The following is a 22,738-nucleotide window of genomic DNA, read 5'->3' as shown; positions in this document are numbered from 1 at the left end:
TCTATATTTTATGAAGAGGGTTTTAAATTAGTAAAATTTTAAAATAAGTCCAAAGTATTTGTGCACATCCAATTCACCACTCACCCCCTTTTGAGATGCCTTCTATTTATATGCACATCCTTAGCCACTCAATTGAGCTATTTTATTTAGTTGCACATGCTTCTCATATTCTTATCAATTCACTTGACTTACTCATCCCATTTATCGATCTTAAACCAAGTTAAATATGAAGAAAGGTAAAGACCGGTGGAATCAAAGAGTTCCACCTGAGAAGAACATTGGTTGAACCGTGATGTAAAGAAGAAGATGAGAAAGTGAAAATATTATTCAAAATGTTTATCACGGTACAGACATATACCTATATATAGGTAGTTTTACAAGATACAGAAGTATAACAGGCTACATAAAAATAAGCTATACAAAAACTATTTACAGTAATATTTATTTCTCTAATAAAATATTGGTCCCAACATCAATAAATAATAAGTAAATTATGGATAGTAGATGTGTCAAAAGATGGTCTGATTCGCCAACTAGATCAGATCTTAACTTGAAAAATCCGAGTTCAGGATGAAAAGCAGTAATGAAGCTATCCCAAACAAAACCTTAATCACATAGAGCACACCATAATTCACTTATATAATGTCACATTTGTAGGTTAATTTAAACATAAATATATTTTTACATGTATATCATTTAGATTATAATTAAATTTTGTACACTAATTTATATTAATCATACATATTTTGGATACCAATTATATTATATTGTACAAATTTGTTTTGTGTGTATTTATGCTTCATTTGAAAAGCATTATTATTATCTTTTAAAATAATTTTTTAGTATATCTTATTTACTACAAATTTTAGTATTAAAAATCTGCTTTATAAAGCAATAAATAAGTTGTTCCAAAAACATAGCTTTAGTTGGTTGATTAGTTGGTTTCTATATTTTATGAAGAGGGTTTTAAATTAGTAAAAGTTTAAAATAAGTCCAAAGTATTTGTGCACATCCAATTCACCACTCACCCCCTTTTCAGATTCCTTCTATTTATATGCACATCCTTACCCACTCAATTGAGCTATTTTATTTAGTTGCACATGCTTCTCATATTCTTATCAAATCACTTGACTTACTCATCCCATTTATCGATCTTAAACCAAGTTAAATATTGGTCCCTACATCAATAAATAATAAGTAAATTATGGATAGTAGATGTGTCAAAAAATGATCTGATCCGCCAACTAGATCAGATCTTAACTTGAAAAATCCGAGTTCAGGATGACCCGTTTGATAAAACTGGTCAAGTTTGGCTGAAATTTGACCTTTTTGTAAAACGGGTTAGGTTCAAATTGACCAGCGAATCCACTTCAGATTTGAAAATTATTAGTTTAATTTATTTCTCTTAAATTATTTTACTTGTTAGTATAATCTCCTTATTTTTCGATCAATTTATCTCTACTTTATAGTTAAAAAATCATAATTTTTTTAATATATCAGTCAAGTTTCTAAAAAGTCAGATTCAGATTCATCATTATGACCCATTTATTAAATTGATCAGATTCGAATTATATAAATTTCAAGTCAGGTTAGTTTTAATCGGCCCCAAACTCAACTCATTAACCATTCAAACTAATAATTGACTTGCTTATAAAAAACCTATTAAAATAATTTAGAATTTTTTTTAAAAATTTTAATTTACTTTTATCAATTTATAGTTGATCTTATTAACCCAGTGGTCAATTCAAATTATGTTGTTAATTAAACTAAACTGGCCGGTCGATAATACTCTATTGAAATCAAGAAAATACTATGAAATTAATTAAAACCATTCTCAATATATTTTATAATTGATAAATCTTATTAATCAAATAAATTCATTAGCTACTCTTAAATAATTAAATATCATGCTTACATAATTTATATTTTTTGAATCATTATAATACGTGGCCTGCAATCAGTGCGATTTCTACTAAGATAGGAGATATTCCTTTGGGCATGAGCTAAACCGTAAACGTGTCTCCAATTAATTGAAAAGGTTCAAAGAATATATCGGGTTTTATTCAAATGTCCTTTTCAAATATCTTTTTAATTCCACTCCAGGTGTTCTAAAGGAAAACAAAATAAAGAAAATCGGCGTGAAATTTAAGATAATATGATAATTTTTTTTTTCAGAATTAATTAAAGATCATCAGAACTTCAATTTCTACAAATTTGTCTGATTGAACGTATAATTTGGTCAGAGCTTAAGTTAAATATTTGAAATTTATTTAAAAACATCTTAATTAATTGAAGAACTAAAAGGTCTTAAATTATGTCATGCTTATAATAAAATTGAATTGTTCGATAAGACAAATCTAATAAACTTAAGATCATTTGATTATGGAATCGTAAAGGAATTCAGATGTTTCATAAATGATCTATGATAAAAAGGATTAATACGTGCCATATGATGGAGTGTTTTGATTTTTTGGCAGAATGCTCTTATATAAATGCTATAAATATGATCTCATTCTTTCGATAAAAGGGATTTTGAGTGGCTGAAAGAGCTAAGGTACTTTGTTGCATTTTTTGAAAATTATCTTTATCGGCCATCCTTAACAATTGCTACCATTATTATTAGAGTTTCATGATATGACTATTATTGTTTGACTAGTAATATACAATTCAATTTTTGAATTTTAATTGTTTGCTTGTAGACACTTGGTTTTTGGTCTGGCTCAATTTGTTACAAACCTTGTTCAAATTTACTTATCTAAATATAAAATTTAAGGCTTCGTTTGGGACGGCTTTCTTACTGCTTCTTAAAACAGATTTCTATTATAAAAGTTAAAACTTTTATAATAGAAAGCTGCTTTAAGAAGCAGTAAGAAAGTCATCCCAAACTAAGGCTTCGTTTGTGACGGCTTTTTCATTGCTTTCTAAAATGAAGTTTTAGTATAAAAATAAAAAAATTTGTATTAAAACTCCGTTTTAGAAAGCAATAAAAAAGCCGTCCCAAACGAAGCCTAAGTCTAAATCTTTCATATGAGTCATATGAATCAATGGTAATTTTTTTAGGTTAATCTTAACAAATTCGTACACATATCACATACGTAAGACATAAACCAAAAATCTGTTAGTTAATAGCCAAAACTTTTGAACTAATATAGCTAAGTTGAGTTGCCTAATCAATGATAGTTGAAAATAATACTAAATTTTCATGATGAAGCTCATGGCAAAATTTTCAAAATTTAAATGGAAATCAAGAATTTGAGCAAAGTTTTGCTGAAAATTTTAATTAAGTAGTTCTTGAAACGAAAATTTATTTTTTTTTTAATTTAAAATTTAATTATTTTTTATTTCATTTCGCAAATAATATTTTTTTTGAAAAATATTTATCAATTTAATAGAAATCAAAATCAAATTTAAAATTGATCCCATTATTCAACCAAGCTATCGATACAATGCAGCACAAGAAGAATAGGAATTCCCTTCGTCGATGATAGGAAAACATGGAACATGGAGGGAAGGGCATTTGACAGGCAGCAGAAGGTCAATTGTGTCATTTTGTGACTGAACAGCTGTGCCGGATTATATTACGATGCCCCCTCTCTCCTCTTCTTCTGCAACGTTTCCTAGGCCGAGGGCAACTGCAGCGAGCCAAAGCAAATCCCCCACCTCTTTCTTCCCCTCTCTTTCTCTCTCTCTCTCCCCTTCCCCTTTCTTCCAGCTTTAGCTTTTCCTTCCGCTTCTTTGTTTTTTGTTTATAATTTTACAAAGAGAGTCTTCTAAGCAGTAATCACTCTCTTTCTCTCTCTTCTCTTTGCTCGTTGAACAAGAGGATCTGCTGCTTCTTGCCCAAGGCAAGGGCCTCCTGAGGAAGATAGGCGAGACGGAGCATTTAGGGTGGGATAAAGTAAACCTAAGTACGATCTGGAAGAATGTGGGGCCCGATCAGCGGCGTCTGACGGCGGTGGCGGAGTGCAGAGAATGCGGCGCCAGGTTCTGGCAGACGGAAGAACGGCTAGGGTTAACCGAGGCTGGGTCTTGGAGAGTGCCGGAGGCGAGGTGGAGGTGGAGGTGGAGGCGGAAGGGACAGCGAAGCCAGCCACTGCTATAAGGAGTAGATCGGCAGGAGGCGGAGGAGGGAGGAGAGTGACGCCGACGACGTTGGTGGCGGAGGGCGGCCGAGCGGTGGAGGTGGAGAAGGTCCTCTCAAACGGAGATCTCTACTGCGGCCTTTTTGCCGGAAACGAACCGCACGGCCGGGGAAAGTATCTTTGGACTGACGGTTGTATGTATGAGGGTGATTGGCGCCGAGGAAAGGCTGCCGGGAAGGGGAAGTTCTCTTGGCCGTCGGGTGCGACCTTCGAAGGAGAGTTCAAGACCGGGAGAATGGAGGGTTTCGGGACGTTCATCGGTGCCGACGGTGACACGTACCGTGGTTCTTGGATCGCCGATCGGAAGCACGGCTTTGGTTGTAAATCCTACGCGAACGGTGACTTCTACGAGGGGGAGTGGCGGCGAAACCTGCAGGACGGTCAAGGCCGCTACGTCTGGCGCAATGGTAACCAATACATTGGAGAGTGGCGCAACGGCGTAATCACCGGCAGGGGAGTGCTCATCTGGGGCAACGGCAACCGTTACGATGGTCAGTGGGATAATGGCGTGCCCAAAGGGAGCGGTGTCTTCACTTGGCCTGATGGCAGCTGCTACGTTGGAAGCTGGAGCAAGGACCTCAAAAGCCAGCAGCAGCTCAACGGAACCTTCTACCCTGCTGCCACACTCTCCGGAGGTGCTAGTAGGAGTTCATTCTCTTACCTGGAGGACAATCTGCCTCCGTTTCCAGCGTCAAGGAAGCGGTCGTCTGTTGACGTTACCCTGGCCAGGTGCAGTGCCGCTGAGAAGAACTTCCCTAGGATCTGTATATGGGAGTCCGATGGTGATGCAGGTGACATCACCTGCGATATTATCGATACTTTTGAGGCCTCCATGCTCTACAAGGACGGAACAGAGTTTTCCCAGGAAAGTGATCTTTCTAGGGAGCTCCGGCGCCGAAATCCTTGCTGTTTTACTACTAGCGAATTTAAGAAGCCGGGGCAAACAATATCGAAGGGGCATAAGAACTACGATCTGATGCTTAACCTTCAATTGGGCATCAGGTACTATTGCGTGTTTTCCTTTCCGATTCTTCTATCCCTTAATTGCAAAGGTTGCTGATGTGGTTTTGGTTGCAGATACTCTGTGGGAAAACCAGCTGCATTGCAGATGAGGGAGCTAAGATCCAGTGATTTTGATCCAAGGGAAAAATATTGGACAAGATTTCCTCCTGAAGGATCAAAGATTACCCCGCCCCACCAGACAGCAGAGTTCAGGTGGAAAGACTACTGCCCCATGGTGTTCAGGTACTGATTCACATTGTGGTACTCTTTACACTGTTTTTTTCTTCTCACCGAGTTCCTTACGTTGTGAATTTGGTATTTGATGAATATATTTCCTAATTTTCTTCCTTTCATTATGGGAATTAACTTCTTTGGTCTTTTGGTTGCAGACATCTGAGAAAATTGTTTGCAGTGGATCCAGCCGATTATATGATGGCCATATGCGGTAATGATGCTCTGAGAGAGCTATCTTCCCCGGGAAAGAGCGGAAGCTTCTTCTATCTAACTCAGGATGATCGCTTCATGATCAAAACAGTGAAGAAATCAGAAGTCAAGGTCGGATACCCAGTTTTTCAGCGCAGTTTTATTTATTAGGGTATCCTGTTATATAAATGTCACCCTTCCTTCTCTTCACCGTTTCAAGTAGTCGGAAAGATGTCCTCTGACATAATTATTTTCTGATGAAATATTCTCTAGAATATTATTATACTGTTATTTACAGATTATTTATATATTTAGTTGTTTTCAAATTGAGTTTGACTATTATGTACCGATTACTTGGCGAATCTGTTTTCCCAGATTAGTCTAAAAGTTGTTTGGGGTAAAGCTTGCACTCATGCAACCCAATTATAATTCTATTTATTTGAATAATTAGATTCTTGATTTTTGCCACCATTTAATAATATACCTAATAAGTTCCTTTGGAATATAACTCTCGTGTTAATTCTCTAATATTCTTATTTCTTTGTAATAAATAAGCAGGCGCAATTTTTATTTTGTTAAAAAATGTTCTTGTGTTAAAAAAATGAACTTGCATAATGCTTATCATATTTTTTAATTCTTCTAATGTGCCTCACCGCCAGAAAAGATTAGCTATAGTTTGTAGAATTCTGTTTGCTATTACCTTAGTTTGCTTTCTATTTCTTGTGCAGGTTCTCATTAGGATGCTAGCTAGCTATTACCAACATATTTGCAAGTATGAGAGTTCATTAGTTACAAAGTTCTATGGGGTGCATTGCGTGAAGCCAAATGGTGGACAGAAGGTGCTGATATGTTGCAATGCTTGATGTGTTAGGTCTTTGTTTCTGCTTACACAATCCTCAATTATCATCTGTTCTTACTTTACATTCTCTTTATCAGGTTCGTTTCATTGTAATGGGCAACCTATTCTGCTCAGAGTATAGAATTCATAGACGCTTCGACCTAAAAGGCTCATCTCATGGCCGGACTACAGAGAAAGCTGAGGAAGAGATTGATGAGACCACAACTCTGAAGGATTTGGATCTTAATTTTGTATTCCGCTTGCAATCAACTTGGTTCAAGAAACTTATTTGGTATAAGAAGATGTGGCTGATTTTCCCTTTATAGGCTTATGCTTTGTCAGTCATTCTAATATGTTTGTTTATGTAGGCAAATTGAACGGGATTGTGAATTTCTGGAAGCAGTAGGTATAATGGATTATAGTCTTTTGGTGGGACTTCATTTCAGAGATGATTTATCAGCTTCTAAGATGGGGATGCCTGCTGCTTCAGAAAGTAAGTTAAATTTGGAATGGTTCCTATTGCTACATAGTATAGATGAAGCCACTATATCTAATCCATTATCGAATTATTTACCAGAAATTTCTAGCAAGAGTGAACCATTACCAGGTGGACGGACCTTGGTTGAGGTTTGCTTCTCGGAGTTAGGTTGGCGGGATACTAACAGATTTGTTGATGGAAGGTATGATTTTGGACCCTTTTTCTAGAAAGATTTTAATATCCGCCTTCACTTTTGGAAGCTAGCGGTAAATGCCACCTTAGCTATTGCTTGTAGATATTAATATATTATAATCTAACTGCTTAATCATGCTCCATCTGCTCTTTGCCACGTTAGAGAAAACTTATTGAATTCCCACCGCAGAAAACTATAAGAGTTACAAGCAAAAACAAACTCTCACCTACTTCAATTTAGGTTGCCCACCCCTTTATTTTCAATATTCAGCACAATGAAAACGACTCCATGATCTTATTCTTGGCTGTTATTTCAATTAGTATCATGCACGTGTAAAATGACCTCAAATTTTTTGACATGCAAAATGATCCTTGGATAGCATCCTATGTTAGAGAATGTTGACTAAGGTATATTAAAATTGTGCTACTTACATAGGTAATGAACCCAAAATCTTAATACTATTGGAGTGGGCCATTCACTTTATATTTGAGTACCCAATTTTTTTTTTTTTAAATTCTCTTGTGGGATTAAATTTAATACTCATGTCCCTTAACACACTATACTTGATCTAGATGGATGCCAAACTTCTCTAAACGAACTATCTTAGAAAAGTTCTCCACATCTATATATATTGGCCAAATTGAATCTTTATAAGATCTTCGAATATTATGCAAAAGAAGCTAAATTAATAATGTGGTGCTTTTGTAAGAGTCACTTTGAACTATACTCTATATAGTAACGAAGTCTCATGAGCCAATGTGCTTTTGTTAGGAATTATGAATTAAAGAGCATTAAAATTTAGTTAGAGACCCTCATGATTAAACTTATTTTTAACCTAAAAATTTTATCTTAAGATAGAGACCCTACCACTAGGTATTTCTAGATTAATATATATTTTCAACTATTACTAGAAGTTAACCTAATGCTCACAACTCTCACACCTTGTGGCTTGTTTTTATTATTTAATCATAAATTCATGCACATACCTTTACATAGTAGGTCGTCAACTCAGGACTTTGTGATTAGAGCCAAATCACTCAACCATCAGGCTAAAGTAGGTAGTATCTTTGCACCTGTTTTCTATGGATATATAAACCTTCCCTAAACAGAGCACTTGAAAAAATTTTGTTAGCCTCATGTGATATCCAATTGTGTTATGGGTTGTACTATTGACTTATAAAACTTACAACCTATACAGTTTTCTAGTGTCGCTGCACTGTAGTTTTGATTGCTGCAGTGCATCAGGTTCGGGCTGGAGATAGAATGCAAAGTGAGTGATGCTCCAGCCCCTGTGTCATGGCGCTTTGAGTTGGGCTAAGTAGTTTATCTTATTTCTTATTTCATTTGAAGGGGTTGCGTCATTTGAATGTTTTAAGTTCGTGTCTTATTTGTTTTGAGTAGATAATTCTGGGTAAAGTGAAAACAGACAAAAGAGTGGGAATGAGAAGAGATATTTGTACAACTTCTCTCGATTTTCATCATGAATTTCTTGGTGTGTTGCAGCCCTATGATTTTTTTCCCATTTTTGAGTTTTTCCCTAATAAATCATGGCGTTTTTTCAGCTGTTTTCCTCTTGTTTTTTTTTTGTTTCGTCTCATCGATTTATTTCCAAAAACTTATCATATACAGACACTTTTGGACGCCTATTTATTGTTATATCCATGAAGCCACTTGGTTTATTATTTATTACCGCTTTGGTGTGCGATCGTTTTTCAATTAAAGTTGCAAGTAGCTGTTATTCTAGTAAATTTGCCTAATTTCTATAGAAATATTTTTAATTTAGAATATCAATATTAATCGGCGGGTTCCATGCTTCATCAACCAACGAGAAGTATTTTTTTAATTTTAATAATGATTAATTCTCATAATTATGCAAGTTAATTGCCGTCTTCCTAGCATGCATGAGATGAACGTTGCATCATTGTGGCCCCTACTTGTTTATTCGTGTCCATATTCCCCAGTCCTTTTTAATGCAAACAAAGAACTCGTCAAATAAATCTTGGATAGATTTCATGATCCGATTGTTTCCATATTACTCGTTCATTATTACCTAATCTACTTTTATATTTTGGATACAGAAAACAGCCGATTCGTCTGGGCGCAAATATGCCAGCGAGGGCTGAGTACGTGTTGAGGTGGAGCGACTCGGATCATTCCCCTATTGCTGGTGGCGGCCTTCTAATGCCTCCCGCTCGAAACGGCGAAGTCTACGAAGTCATCCTCTATTTTGGAGTGATTGACATTCTTCAAGATTACGATATCAGTAAGAAACTCGAACACGCATACAAGTCGCTGCAAGTTGATCCCACTTCCATCTCAGCTGTGGACCCAAAGCTTTACTCGAGAAGATTTCGAGATTTCATCAGCAGAGTCTTCAAGGAAGACGATGATTGATCAAAAAGGAAGTAGAGATTATGCCAGTTATTTTTACAAGTTGATGATGGGAACCAACATGATTCCAACCTCATCGATGGAAAGCCAATATAGAAATGATGAGAAAGCCAAGGCTTCATAACCGGCAGCGAGTGTTACGCTACTGCAATCGGTGAGCGGGGCTGATTTTTGAAGCTCAGCCATGGAGGTGAGTGAGACTGTACATGCCAAATTTGGGGGGAGGGAGGTTCGTGGGACATTTTTTTTGTTAATTTTTTAAACTTTTTAAGTTTTCCCGTTTGGAGAACGATGCTACAGTAAGGAAAAGTAATAGGGCGATATTGCTGTTTGAATAGGGAGGGGGGAGGGCAAAGGAAAGCTTTTGTTTTGGCGTTTTGGCAATTTGAATAATGCGGATGTACAGAAAAGAAGTATGATTATGAGATGAGGATGTGGCCGATGATGATGATGATGATTATGATGGGTGGATTATTATGATTATATTATTATATTATTTAAAATATTTCACAATCTAACCTTTCATTTCTCACCATGGACCCCTACTCTCTTTTTCTCCTCCCACCATTGTGCGGTTGTTTTCTCTTTTGCAGAATTATATTCGTCTTAGGAGGTTGTAGCCCTTTTGCAGAGACGCAGCAGAGCGCCTTGTTGGAAGTGGTAAAAAAGCAAAGCTTTGCTGTAATAAGAATTTGTAGAGTTGGAGTGTAATGTGCGTGTTTGATTTCTTCTGTGAGAGAGAGAGGGAGAGAGCGCATCAAAAGGAGTGTAAAGCGTTACAACGAAGATGCAGGGGCCGATCCGATATGCTCTTTCTGTATCTCTGCCAATAATTTATTCTCTTATATTCATTTACCATATTCTCCCCCCTTCTTTCGCTATTTTTCCCTATTTGCCCTAATTCTGGTATGCTCACTTTTGAAGTGGCGAAGGTGGGCCGGGGGCTGGCCACCGCTGCTCTTTGACAGGCTCTGCCACCCTGCTTACAAGGGCAAGAGAGGAAGAAAGGAAAATTCGTTCCTATTCTCTAGACATTCCAGGAAGGCCAAGAAAGGGCTTAAGCGCTACAGTTTATTTCATGCAAGTTTTCCAAGTTAAAATTTGGCCTTTGGGGGTTCAATTTTGCCTATATTTATAAAATATTTAAGAAAAACGCTGGTGCTTCGGAATTCGTGCATCTGTAGCCCATCCTCTTTGTTTCTCTTTCTATCAGTCTCTACGCTTCTATTTCTCTTCATAGGTCAAAGTTCATGTCAGTCAGGAAATCCTTTTTCCGTACATACCCTTTCTCTCTCATTCTTTTTTGTTGAAGTTTCCCATTCTTGATTTTAGTTATATAATCCTTGAGTGCGACAGAACGCACTTGTTTTAGTAAAAATAAAGAGCACGACGGGCTTGTAGAGAGAGAGAGAGAGAGAGAGATTGTGTGAGAAAGCGAGTCGGGGGACACCGTATCTCTCTCTATCTGTATCTGCTCAATTTAGTTTTGATAGCTTCCAAGCTATATGAAATAAGAAACAGTGGAACTACCAACCTATATGAGGGTAATCTGGTTATAGAGTAATGCTGCAAGCCTGCAATGGTGGATAAATTTTACCGAAAACATAAAGTGGAATGAAGTTTCTATCTTATGCATATTTGATCTTCAATCTTCATCTCATATTCTCATTTGATGTTTTTTCTGGCATCCTTTTTACACCAATAAGCATTTCTTTTTACTTAGTTGGCTGGCAAACATTCCTATTTGGTTGGCTAACATGTGCAGATCAAAATTTTTGTTGGCCAATCTCCTTAAATAATAATCTTCTAATATTTTTTTTTTGTTGCTTAAATTTGGCGTCTAAGATTTTGTTGATAAATGCCAAAATAGAGATGTTAAATTTGTTATTCTAAATGATATTATACTCCTTTCTAACATGGTTTTTTTTTTCAAGTATGTTATCATTGCTGTCGATGGTCCAATCTTAACTACTTGGGATCTGTTTTGTAAAGCTTCATATTATTTTATTATTTTAGCATAACATTGCATGCCATGTTAAATTTATTTTATATTATTTTTCTGTAATTTTTTTATCTTTGAGTGGTGGTTAGATGTTTTTAAAATACATTTACTTTAATAATAGAATGTATTGTGAAAATATCATAGTTATTTATTTGATATTTTTTTAGTTATTTATTTAATATAAATTAAATGAATAGGTTTTTGTTTGCTATAATATATTTTCAAATGTATTGAAATTCAGTAGAGGTGGGTAATTTGGTGATGGTGGCTAGTAGGATTCACAATGTGAAATTTTGTCTTTGTTTGTTATAGCGTTCTTATTGTTTTCTTAAACAAGAGAACCTTAGTGATCACTTGATTCTAGTGATTTTAAATACAAGAATAATGCAAATTTTAAGGAATTTTAAATGTACAAAAATTTATTTTATGTATTTATTTTTCTTTATAAAATGCCAAAAAAAATAAAATTTGGTCCCCGCTAATATCTAAATACCCCACAAGGCATTAAAAAATTATTTATTTATTTATTTTGTATAGTTTATTCTTTGTACAGAGATTCACATTATCTTCATTATCTCAGTCAGATTTTTTTTTTTTTTTTTAATTTTCTGCAAATTTCCCTGTCCACATAGAACTTCTATGACGGGTTGTACATCAACCAAAAAAGTCGATCAAATTAAGTGCAGAAATAAGTAGTTTGTTACATCGAGAACAACAACTCATTTGGGCCACTCTTTGAACATAATAAATGCGGTGCACTCTTCTTTACTTCGAACCTTAAGCAGATCAAAGGGAGAGAGACATCTCTAAGAAAGTAGCGCTCGAAATTGCCCAGTCCAAACCCTTCCCAGCAATTAATGGAGCCGCTTTGGTACTATAACGCTACCTACCACCTCTTAACAAAGCTTAACCCCTTCCCATTTCCTGGATCTGTTGACCGGCTAATATAAAATAGTGGAGAATTAATAAATAAACTTTAAAAGTGGCGGGACCCAAGCACAAAAGCAGGTGGTCACGTGGGTGGGGTCTGGGGTGCGGGCGTGGAAAGGTCGTCGGCCAAGCAGAAATGGAACGTGGAATTATGGAATTGGAGAAATGCAGAGCTGGTGAGTGGGTCAAGTGGAAGTGCTTGGCCACTAATATTGAGGGAACAGAGTGAGCGAGCTCTCAGCGTCGTGCGCTGGGCGTAGGGTGCAATCAGGAAGGTATTTGTCGGTCTTGGCCTCCTCTTTTGATAAGGACCGCTCGGCTGCGTCCATGTTCTTCTCTTGTCTCATGTTCGTTGGCTTATGTGGGGAGATATTTTTTATGCATAAATTGATCATAAAACTCATGTTAAATTTCTGAGGGGCAGATTAGGAGATTTGAACTTGAGATTATGAGAAAGAAGTGTTTCGCTCAACCAACGAGCCACACTTACGAACTCAATGGATAAAACACAATAAATGCTTATATTTACTATACTGAGGCTTCACTTGTTTTTTTGGTGCTTTTGTAAAAGACAATTTTAAAAACATTAGTTTAGAAAATGGAGTTTTCTAACGGAGAAGTATATATAAAAAGTTTTCTCAAAACTGCAGAAAAATAAAAAAAAGGAGTTATTGGGAACGCGATTTGACGAATCAAACAACACAAACAAAAATTCCTCCATTTCCAAAAACGGAAAAGATAAAAAAACGCTCAAACAAACAAAGCCTGAGAAGTTGATATTATCAGTAATTGCTTTTGTTTACTTCTAAAATGGATTTAATAAGTCTTTTGATTGGTGATCTATAAATTTATCTCTCTTATTTCTGTATTCTTTTCTACACTCAATGCCATTTAAATCTCTAAAACTGTGCTTCTTTATGAAATCCCTTGGGATGACCAATTTCCATCAGCCCATAAGGCCATAACGTTGCTTTGGAATGATGAGCTTTGTTACACTCTAGTGTTATGTATGTATTAATCTGTCATCAAAGTATGTTTCTTTTATTGAGGCTTGGCTAACCAGTTTTCTTTGTATGTGATATGTCATCAAAAAATTATTTTGATCGGACACAAATTTCAATACAAATATGTATTAAAAACTTTAAAAATTAAATATGGGACCATCCGAACTTAGATTTCAACAAAATGATATTCAAACATAACTTCTTGAAGATACGAACTTAAATATACCAAAATCGGTCAAATCCGAATTCAAATGGGTCCAAATAGAGGGTCTAAAACACATTTGAAAGGTTAAAAATATAAATTGGATGACCAAATAATATCCAAATGTAGCATGCTTATAATCAAATCGAGTGGCTCGATGAGTCCAAGATTGCCTAATTATGACATCATTTTGGCACATAAATCTTGGTAAACACTCCATGATCAAATGAATCAACATGAGCCATTTGTTGGAGCACGCCAAATTTGCCCTTGATCTTCTCCCTATTTACTAGCAATGCACTCTAAGAAAATAATAAATAGACATCTCATTCTTCACTTGGGGAGAGGGAGAAAGAAGGACGAAGAAGAGAAGAGCTTTGGATCTTGAAGAATCCTGGAGCTTCACCCCGGCACCATCGCTGATATATATGCACCACCAGGCCTCTGTTGATGAACCTCTAATCGACAATGACCGTCTAACATCCATATGGAATCCACTAATGAGCTTTCCTCCAACCAACGTATTACAGTCCACTCCGATGATCGTTGCCCGACTACGGTCCTTCTGACCAATATCGCCCCAACTACGGTCCTTCCGACCACATTCAAAGAAGAGAATATGCATATGTAGTATAGCGTGTGAATAATGAAGTCGAGTTGAATTGTCTTGTAATTCTTAAATTTTATGTATTGTTATAAAATTTAATCAACATACCATGATGTGATAGTGTTAAATATTTGAATGCCTTGGTGTTTAGCCATTCATTGATCTCAATTGGAACCACACTATATAATTCTTAATTCCTATAATGTGAAATTTTCTTTGAATGCCTTATCATTGCTACTTTTGTATTTAACTAGTTTTAATTGCATCATTCCCTTTCCATACGGTCTAATTAATCTTGAATTTTAGTCGGTGCATATTAGATGGCCTTCAGGTAATGAAAACAGTGTAGATAAGAGCTTTGTTGACAACATGGAATAAGACTGTGCAGTGGATGTTAATCTTTCTATGAGATCTTCCTCATCAATATTACTCGAGTCTTTTAACTTATTTGACTTCTTCACAAATCTATTAGAAAAACCTTCCGGTTATGCAATTGAGGAAGATCTACTTCTACTTGTATACAAATTGATTTGAGCCTCAACTTCATTCGACTACTGCTAGTCAAGTTCTTGAGAAGAAACTTTCAACTTCTCAAACTTAATAGTGGTTTTAAGGGTCGCAATTACTTTCTTCAATGATGCAATTTTCATAAAAAAATATCCTAATTTAGGTTGCATAAATAATTATTTGCGCATCATCTATAGTCAGCATCTCCTAATAACTTGCCATCTTTGAGTTTCATATTCTTTCATCATCTCCTCAACATGATCTTGAGACTCCCCCTACTGATCGAAGTAGGTTTTTGAAGAGTAAAGTCTCCCTTGCTTCTTGCACTATATAAGTAAGCCAACATTTTTTTTTTTTTTTTGCATTTGTTGATGGGATAATAGTCTTGATGGCTGGCTCTTTGTTTATAACATCTATAATATCAACATCATTTGTGACCGACTTCTCATCATTCTCAAACTCATTATTCTCCATTTGAAAAAAATGATAAAGCTTGTCGTCACTAAGGTCTTAAGAGTTGCGGTTTTAACTGATTCTTTAGTAGCTCTTTTTGATATTAACTTTTTTTGAATCTCTTTTTGATAACCAAAGTGTTGTGTTGGATGGAAAGATAGTTACACCTCCTAATCTTTGTAGAATGTTCGAGAAGAATCATAATTATAAAGCAACCAAGCTAGTTTCAGCTAGAGAGTTCTTATGGCATCTCTTAATATAATATTTATAAATTTTGGGTTCATGATCCATTAACCACACATCTATCATACTTAGGATTTCAAAACTAGTCAAACTTTTTTAAAACCTTCTATATTCAGTGATTCACATAGAATGAATTAGATTTTTCAAATTTATTCTCAAGTTCCTCTCTACTTTTTGAGAGGAATACTAAGAATTAGGGAAGAAATGTATATAATATTTGCTTGGATTAGGATGAACAAGCCAATTAATAAGCTTAAATCTAGTTTAGCAACTCTATGAATATGAACCAAGTTAATTTCCTTATAACTCCCATAATTAGAAGTCATTCAAGAACTTGAGTCATCTACTTCCCTTACTCACTCATAATTGTGGCTAAAAAAAGTTGTATATATCGACAAGTCAGATATGGAGCAGAATACTCAGATATTCACTCAAAATTCTCACTAAGAGAACTCACATAAGGTTCTCACTAAGAGAATTAGCATGTGATTCTCACAATGAGTAGTTCTCTCCATTCTCTTAGAGCTTATCCATAGTTCTCATCTATCAAACAACCAATAACCAAACTCAATATATCCTAGCCTATTATAAAGTTTTTAATTGGCATCATGGACATATAATCCAACAAAACATTATAATTTTAGGAGTTCAATGAGGTTTAGTTCAGGATAGCTTTCTAAAACAGTTTATTGTTACAAAAAATTTTAGTTGCAGAAATTTTTGTACTAAAAAGTTGCTTTAAAAAATTAATAAGAAAATTGTTCCAAATGAAGCTTGAAGCTATTTTAGATGTAAAAAATTCAAATTATTGTAATTAAAAAATTTCAAATTTCTTAGTATTAGTCATATTTGAATAAGATCTTTGTATTTACACACATTCCTCTAAATTTCAATATGTTTACATATTTTACATCTAAAGTTTTATATTTATGCAAAATAAAATCAAATCATATGTATGAAAATATGTATTTTATTTCAGATAATTTAGTACTAATAATATTTTTTTTCTATTTTTTATAGATTATAGTATTATAAAAGTAATATAAAAAATGTAGACATTGAATATATAAATCTATAAAAATTCAATCATATGTATATAAATCTCCTTAAAATAATTAATTCTTATTTTTTTCCTCCTTTTCCTTAACGCATTAATAATCAAGACATTTCACCACCTAACATATTCAAAAGATTCTACAGTTAAAGCCACAAGTAAGCATACGAGAATAATATGTTTCTCTCAATTCAATCTCCTCTCAACAAAAAGTAAACCAGCGAATTAAAATTGGCCATCGAAGTAGAACTTTGAAATTAATCTCTAATCTTTTTCTTTTCCCTCAAAAAGGAAGTTTGCCTCACAAAGCAGGAACACACTGGGCACTAATCATGGAACTAACCCAATGGCGAACAAGCAACTCCTCCAAACAGCTTTTGAAAATGTGCTTCTGATTTCTAACATTTCTCTCGTATCCTTCCAAGGACAAGTTATTCTCTGTGGGTGTCGAATGGACCAACCAGAATGCACCATGTTGCCTTTGCTCGTTACTCGGCTCGGTATTGTTGACGTGACCCATTCTGATTAATCTCCGGATGGTACTGCGTTTGGCGTCCGTACAGAATTATTTCTCCCTTCCAAGAGCTTTCAACTTCGTCTTCTTTGGTGGAATCTCATTTAGTAAATACGGGGTGTATGGGACAATCCTAAGGCGAATATATGAGGGAATTTCTTATTTTCCTTCTTTGTGCATAAATGTACTTGAATGTTAAAAAAGTGATGGCAAGCTCTTAATTTATACATCAGGATTATGATGTTTTATTATTAGATTAGGTATCCTCTTCTCTCTATCAAGCATTGATTTAATTTCTTAGAGCCAATTCATATAAAAGATCTAATATGAATTAGTGTGTAAAAGTGTGTTGGTTGAATTATACAAGATCAAATATGATCAATTGATTTGGGCACTTATTCATCTTTTGCAAGCTATGCAGGTAGGATGGTAGCATGTGAAATCTCTCATGAAAATAAAGCTAAACTGTTAAACATCGATATGATTTTTGGTATAATTATTTGAATTTTACTATATCATTAAAGTTAAGCATGCTCATGGAGTAATTCTAGGATAAGTTGTGACTTATTAGGAAGTTAAATCAATGTGACAAAAATGTAAAGCCATTAGAGCAAATAGAAAATATCTTGATGGTTGAGTGTTTGGGTAGTTACAAATTGTATCAGAACAGTACATTAGCGGAAAGATTGGAGCCATCCTAGCAGCACGATGGATAATTATGGGCTAAGAAAACTGATAAGTATATCAATTATTTAAATGGAGGATATTATGAAACCTTTTATGAAAATAAAGTTAAACTATTAAACATTAAAGACCCTTTTGGTGTAGCTATTAAAATTTTATTTGAAACTCCAAAGTTAAGTGTGCTCATACATGTGTAATCCTAGAATGGGTGTCATCATAGGAAGTTAATCAATGAGATAAAATCGTGAGGCTATTAGACTAAAATGGATAATATCTTGATGATTAAAATTTGAATGGTTATAGATCATAGGGGGTGTGGAATGGAAACCCTCCAAAGAATCTGTTATTATACACATTGCTTTGTTGTAGTTAGATCACAATAACATGTACTCATTTTAATGAAGTTCATTTAATGATTTTTGAACATTTTAGAGTTCCTAACCTTTATAGGCCTCATTTTTACTATTTATTTTTGAAAAATTGGTGTACTACAACATTAGATAAATATTTTAATATAAAAATGATTGTATATTATAATCATTTTAAAAAAACTAAAATTGATCCATGAACCTTTTTAAAAATAATTTTAGGAAAATACTATGATAAAATTAGAATTTTGATGTAATAACTTTGTTGGATTCATGTTGTCAAGATGTATAAGATGATATATTATATTTATTAAATAAAAAAACCATTTATTCTTATCATCATCAGACCATTGCGATACCATTGTTGTGTGCAAGAACATTCATGGCGGTCGAGAGATCATTGAGAGTTTAATGTTTGAGCTTTGTCCGAAGATTCAACACACGAACATAAAAGAGAGAGAGGTGCAAGGGTCATAAGAGACACCAGAATTTTTACGTGAAAAATCCTAAAAAGGAAAAAAAATCACAAGCCCTTGCCATATTGAAGTAATTTCACCAATATTTATTGTTGATTACAAATGACGCTCTTCATCAGGGGAATGAGTTGGTAAAATGTAACAAATATACATAATATATTGCAAATTAATATGATTGAATTGGAAGAATCAAATGTCATGAAACTATTCTTAAGAGACAACATACATGTTTAGTTGGTCGACAAAATTGTAGTTGGGTGACTAAGGTAGGAGCAATTGTAGTCCAGTGATAATGGTTAGAGGGACCGTCAGGCGATTGTGGTTGAATGGACCATATTTGAGCGACTGAAGTTGGAAGAATCGTAGTCGGGCGACGGTGGTAGGATGGACATAATCAGGCGATGGAAATCAAAGGAATCATGGTTGGGTGACGGAGGTCAGAGATACTATAGTGGGGGGTGTCCATTGGAGGAACTATAGTCAGGTGATAGAGGTCGAAAGGACTGTAGTTGGGTGATTGTGATCAAAGGATTGTTGTCCGTAGATGACTGAGGTTAGAAGGATCATAATTGAGGATTTTAATTTAAAGGCGTTTGGGTCAGAAAAATCGGACTAGGCCGATAATGGTTGGAGGACCGTAGTCAGGCGAAGGTGGTATGAGGGGTGCAATCGACAGGCGATGCAGGTAAAAAGGATCATACATAAAGGTGGTCAGAGGACCGTAGTTGGGAGACAATTTTTGGATGACGATTGTAAGTAGACGACTAAGGTCAGAAGGATCATAATCCACTAGCATTGGTGGTATGAGGATTGTAGTTGGCGAGCGATTGAGATCAAAGTGATCATAGGCATGTGACAGTGATTGTATGGACCGTAGTTAGACACATGATGGAGGTCAATAGACTGTGACTAGGTGACAGAGGTCGGAAATAGGCTTAGCGGTGGTGGCCATATGAAGGTCTTAAAGGAATGGTTGGGCAGAGATCCAATAGGAGCTGCCAGATTGAGGTCCGGTGACAGCGATGATTTGGTGGATGCCCGACGATAGTCCACAAATGAAAGTCCAACGAATATGACTCATCAAAATGTTCAATTTAACTATAAGTTTGTCGGGAAAAAAAAAGTTTACATGATCCCAAATTTATTTTAAAAGTTTTCAACTTAAACATGCTTCAAGATTCGTGTCCGATCAAAATAATTTTTAGTTAAGTATCAACCATCATTATTGGTTTTTGTTGATTGCTTTCGCAAAACTTGTCCTTAGCAGGTAGACCAGGGCAATTTAAAATTGGAATTATTTAATCAACTCTTATGTACCTCTTACTGTTGTTTCTTACTTTTGTGATTCTAGCACACATAATATTACATAATTATTTAGAACAGCTAGCACATCAACATATTTTACTAAATTTTTTAACGTAAACACCACAATAATTGGACCATAAGGTGGCATAAAATATAGATAGTAGTGTACCAAAAATCTATAAATAATTAGACATTGCACTATTAAATAAATTGATTCATAATTAATAATAATAAAAAATTTATAAGTATAAAATAATAAATAATTGCATAAGAGAGTAAATGTAGGAAATAAAATAATTATAATAATTAAATAATGATGACATTGAAATATTTCCTCTAAATTGCCCCTCCAACGTAGAGTTTCCATTGGAGTCACGCATACAACTACTTATATACAAGTGTTGTTTTTACCTTAACATGGAACATATTTGTGAGCCCAAGTCATCATTCAGACCCATGACCGGACCTAATTGTGAGCCCAAGTCATTGTCAAGGCTGTTCAACTCAACAAATATCTCCTTTTGGCAGCGACATTTTTCATTATTCATTATTGATTTGCTTTTACAGGACTAATATTTGCTTAACTCACAACATCAGTTTGGAATTTTCATTTCTTTACTTTCTTTTTTGTTTTAAATAAGCACTTTTAATGCAAATAAAATTGAATCTGTATACTTTCTTGTCTAATTTATCTTTAAAGCCTTGATTTGTTGTTTTTGACTTCTAATTATTAGGTGTTTCACAATTTTACATTTTTTTGGGTTAAAATTCACATAGGGGCCTATACATTAATATAAATAAAAGGTTACAGGTTCTTAATGAAATAAAAGCTATCCAAAAATATAATATTTAAAGTAAAATCTAAGAGTCATTGTTCCAACTAATTACAATAAACAAACTAAAGGAAAAAGGAGGCAACCAAATTAACCCAAGAGGGACATCTGAAAGAAGCCAAGGCCAACCCAACGAAAGCTCCAAGCAACGACAACCTACAGGGAAGGAAAAAAATAAAAGACAAAAAGAACAACAAGCCAACCAACAGAAACAACGAACCAACCAACCACCAACGTAGAGAATACCAAACCCAAGCACCTCCGCCGACCCAAACCCAAACATCTCAGCCGAAACCCAACCACCAACCAAATCCCAACTAAACCTATAATATAAATAATATATAAATGTTTTTTAGTTCTTCCATGTCCTTTGTTTAACAACAATTTGGAATCTTTTATGTTTATTTTGATTTTATTTAATTTTTTTTACTGTGTTTTATGTCAAATTTTATTTTATTTTTTAAATAAATCAAACTAATTTAAAAAAAAAAAACAAAAATAACTTTTATTTATTTTGAATGTTCAAAAATAACCGGTACTACCAGACTTTGCTGCCACCATCAGTATTCGCCACCACCCTTATCACCAAGTCTTAAAATTAATTTATTCCTTATTCAATTAAAATAAACATACAAGTAAAATATTAAATATAATTTATTTCAAGTAAATTTAATAACAAGAATGCTAAGTAGAGTGAAAATTTACTTTTAAGAGAGTTAAATTATAAATTTTTTTTTTCTTAATTTTATAAAAATTTAGACAACTTCCACAAATGACAATGTTAACTGATCAATCAAAATAATGTTGCAAAAAAATATTAAATTAAAACAAACAACGTATAGTAATATAATTTAAGTTTCATGTTTAATGAACTTATATTATTAAATTTTCTGACTTAAAGATATTATAATTTTTTCACCTTTTCTTTGTTTTGAAAAATACTTAAACTCGGAAAAATAAATTTTATTATGATTTTGTATAAAATAAATTATCATATATTTGTTTTTAATTTTATAATTAATATTTTTGTTAACTTCATTATTTACATTATTTTAAAATTAGAGGACTACGTGTTTAATTTTGTCTTGAATTTGTTGAATTTAAGTCTTACCAATTAATAAATTTATTCAACTCAAAATGAAATTTGATAATTATAATTGATAGAGCTCACATAAAAATTTACATCATCCCACTATATTTATGTTGTGTTAAGAGAGTTTAATATCCTCATTTTTTGTTAGAGGACACTCGTCAAGCTACCATTAGTCCCAACTTGTTATTATTTACTTTCTGTTATTCTGTACTTTCTTGTATTTTATATCTATTTAAAGGCTCTGTAAGCTAATAATAAGATAGAGTTCTAGTTTTCTAAATCCTGTCTTCCCTCTTCTGGTTCTTCCCTGCTCTTCCTCTCTCTCGTTACCGAGATCTCACATGGTATCAGAGCACATCTGCTCAACAACAATTTGATCTTTCTCATGACCGAACTAGGATCTACGACGTCTCAACGCACCAACGCATCGACTTCCGATGTGGCTACCGAGCTCACCATCCCTCCCTCCCTCAAATTCTTGGTATCTAACATCAAGAACCTTGTCCCTACCCAACTGATCTTGGAGAACTATGCAATCTGGCGTTTGCAACTCTTCCAACACTTCTCGGCGAACGGATTTGAAGATCATCTCACCGGCACGGACAGCCGGCCTCCCTCTTCCGCCGTCAGCGAATTCAAGACTTGGACTCTCGTCGACCAAAACCTCGTTTCCGCTCTCCTGTCAACAATCTCCCCTTCAATCTTACCCTACGTGATCTCCCTTGGCACGGCCCATGATGTGTGGCTCACTCTAGAACGACGACTCCAACCGACGAACCGCTCCCGTGTGATCCAGCTCAAGAATGAGCTTCATCAAATCCAAATGTGTGATCACACAATGCGGCAATATCTTGATCAAATCAAGATTCTTGTTGACAACATCACCGCCGCCGGCTCCACCATTGACACGGAGGACATCATCCTTTACATCCTCAATGGGCTTCCCGCCGCCTACAACGCTTTCACAACAGCCATACGAGCGTCTCTTCAACCTAT

General features: G+C 34.7%; 1 protein-coding gene across 1 annotated transcript; it reads left to right on the top strand.

Moving 5' to 3' along the window:
• The first annotated feature begins 3,495 nt into the window (after window positions 1–3,495).
• LOC110105815 (phosphatidylinositol 4-phosphate 5-kinase 1-like) lies at window positions 3,496–10,336 on the top strand. The gene is made up of 8 exons (XM_020835460.2): window positions 3,496–5,144; window positions 5,220–5,387; window positions 5,534–5,699; window positions 6,296–6,406; window positions 6,504–6,697; window positions 6,774–6,898; window positions 6,983–7,085; window positions 9,155–10,336. The coding sequence occupies exons 1-8, from the start codon at window positions 3,973–3,975 to the stop codon at window positions 9,468–9,470; spliced, it is 2,355 nt and encodes a 784-aa protein (XP_020691119.1). The 5' UTR covers window positions 3,496–3,972; the 3' UTR covers window positions 9,471–10,336.
• Window positions 10,337–22,738: the final 12,402 nt, after the last annotated feature.

This window comes from Dendrobium catenatum, unplaced genomic scaffold, assembly GCF_001605985.2.
Source record: "Dendrobium catenatum unplaced genomic scaffold, ASM160598v2 fragScaff_scaffold_390, whole genome shotgun sequence".
NCBI classification, from domain to species: domain Eukaryota; kingdom Viridiplantae; phylum Streptophyta; class Magnoliopsida; order Asparagales; family Orchidaceae; genus Dendrobium; species Dendrobium catenatum.
The sequence above is the reverse complement of the archived record's forward strand: the minus strand, read 5'-3'. Positions and strand labels throughout refer to the sequence as shown.

Bases quoted from the DNA above. Each gene is read 5' to 3' on its own strand.
- LOC110105815 (XM_020835460.2), top strand. From the start codon at position 3,973: ATGCGGCGCCAGGTTCTGGCAGACGGAAGAACGGCTAGGGTTAACCGA. The intron at 6,899-6,982 runs GTAAGTTAAATT...ATTATTTACCAG, and splicing joins GATGCCTGCTGCTTCAGAAA to AAATTTCTAGCAAGAGTGAA. The intron at 7,086-9,154 runs GTATGATTTTGG...TTTTGGATACAG, and splicing joins AACAGATTTGTTGATGGAAG to AAAACAGCCGATTCGTCTGG.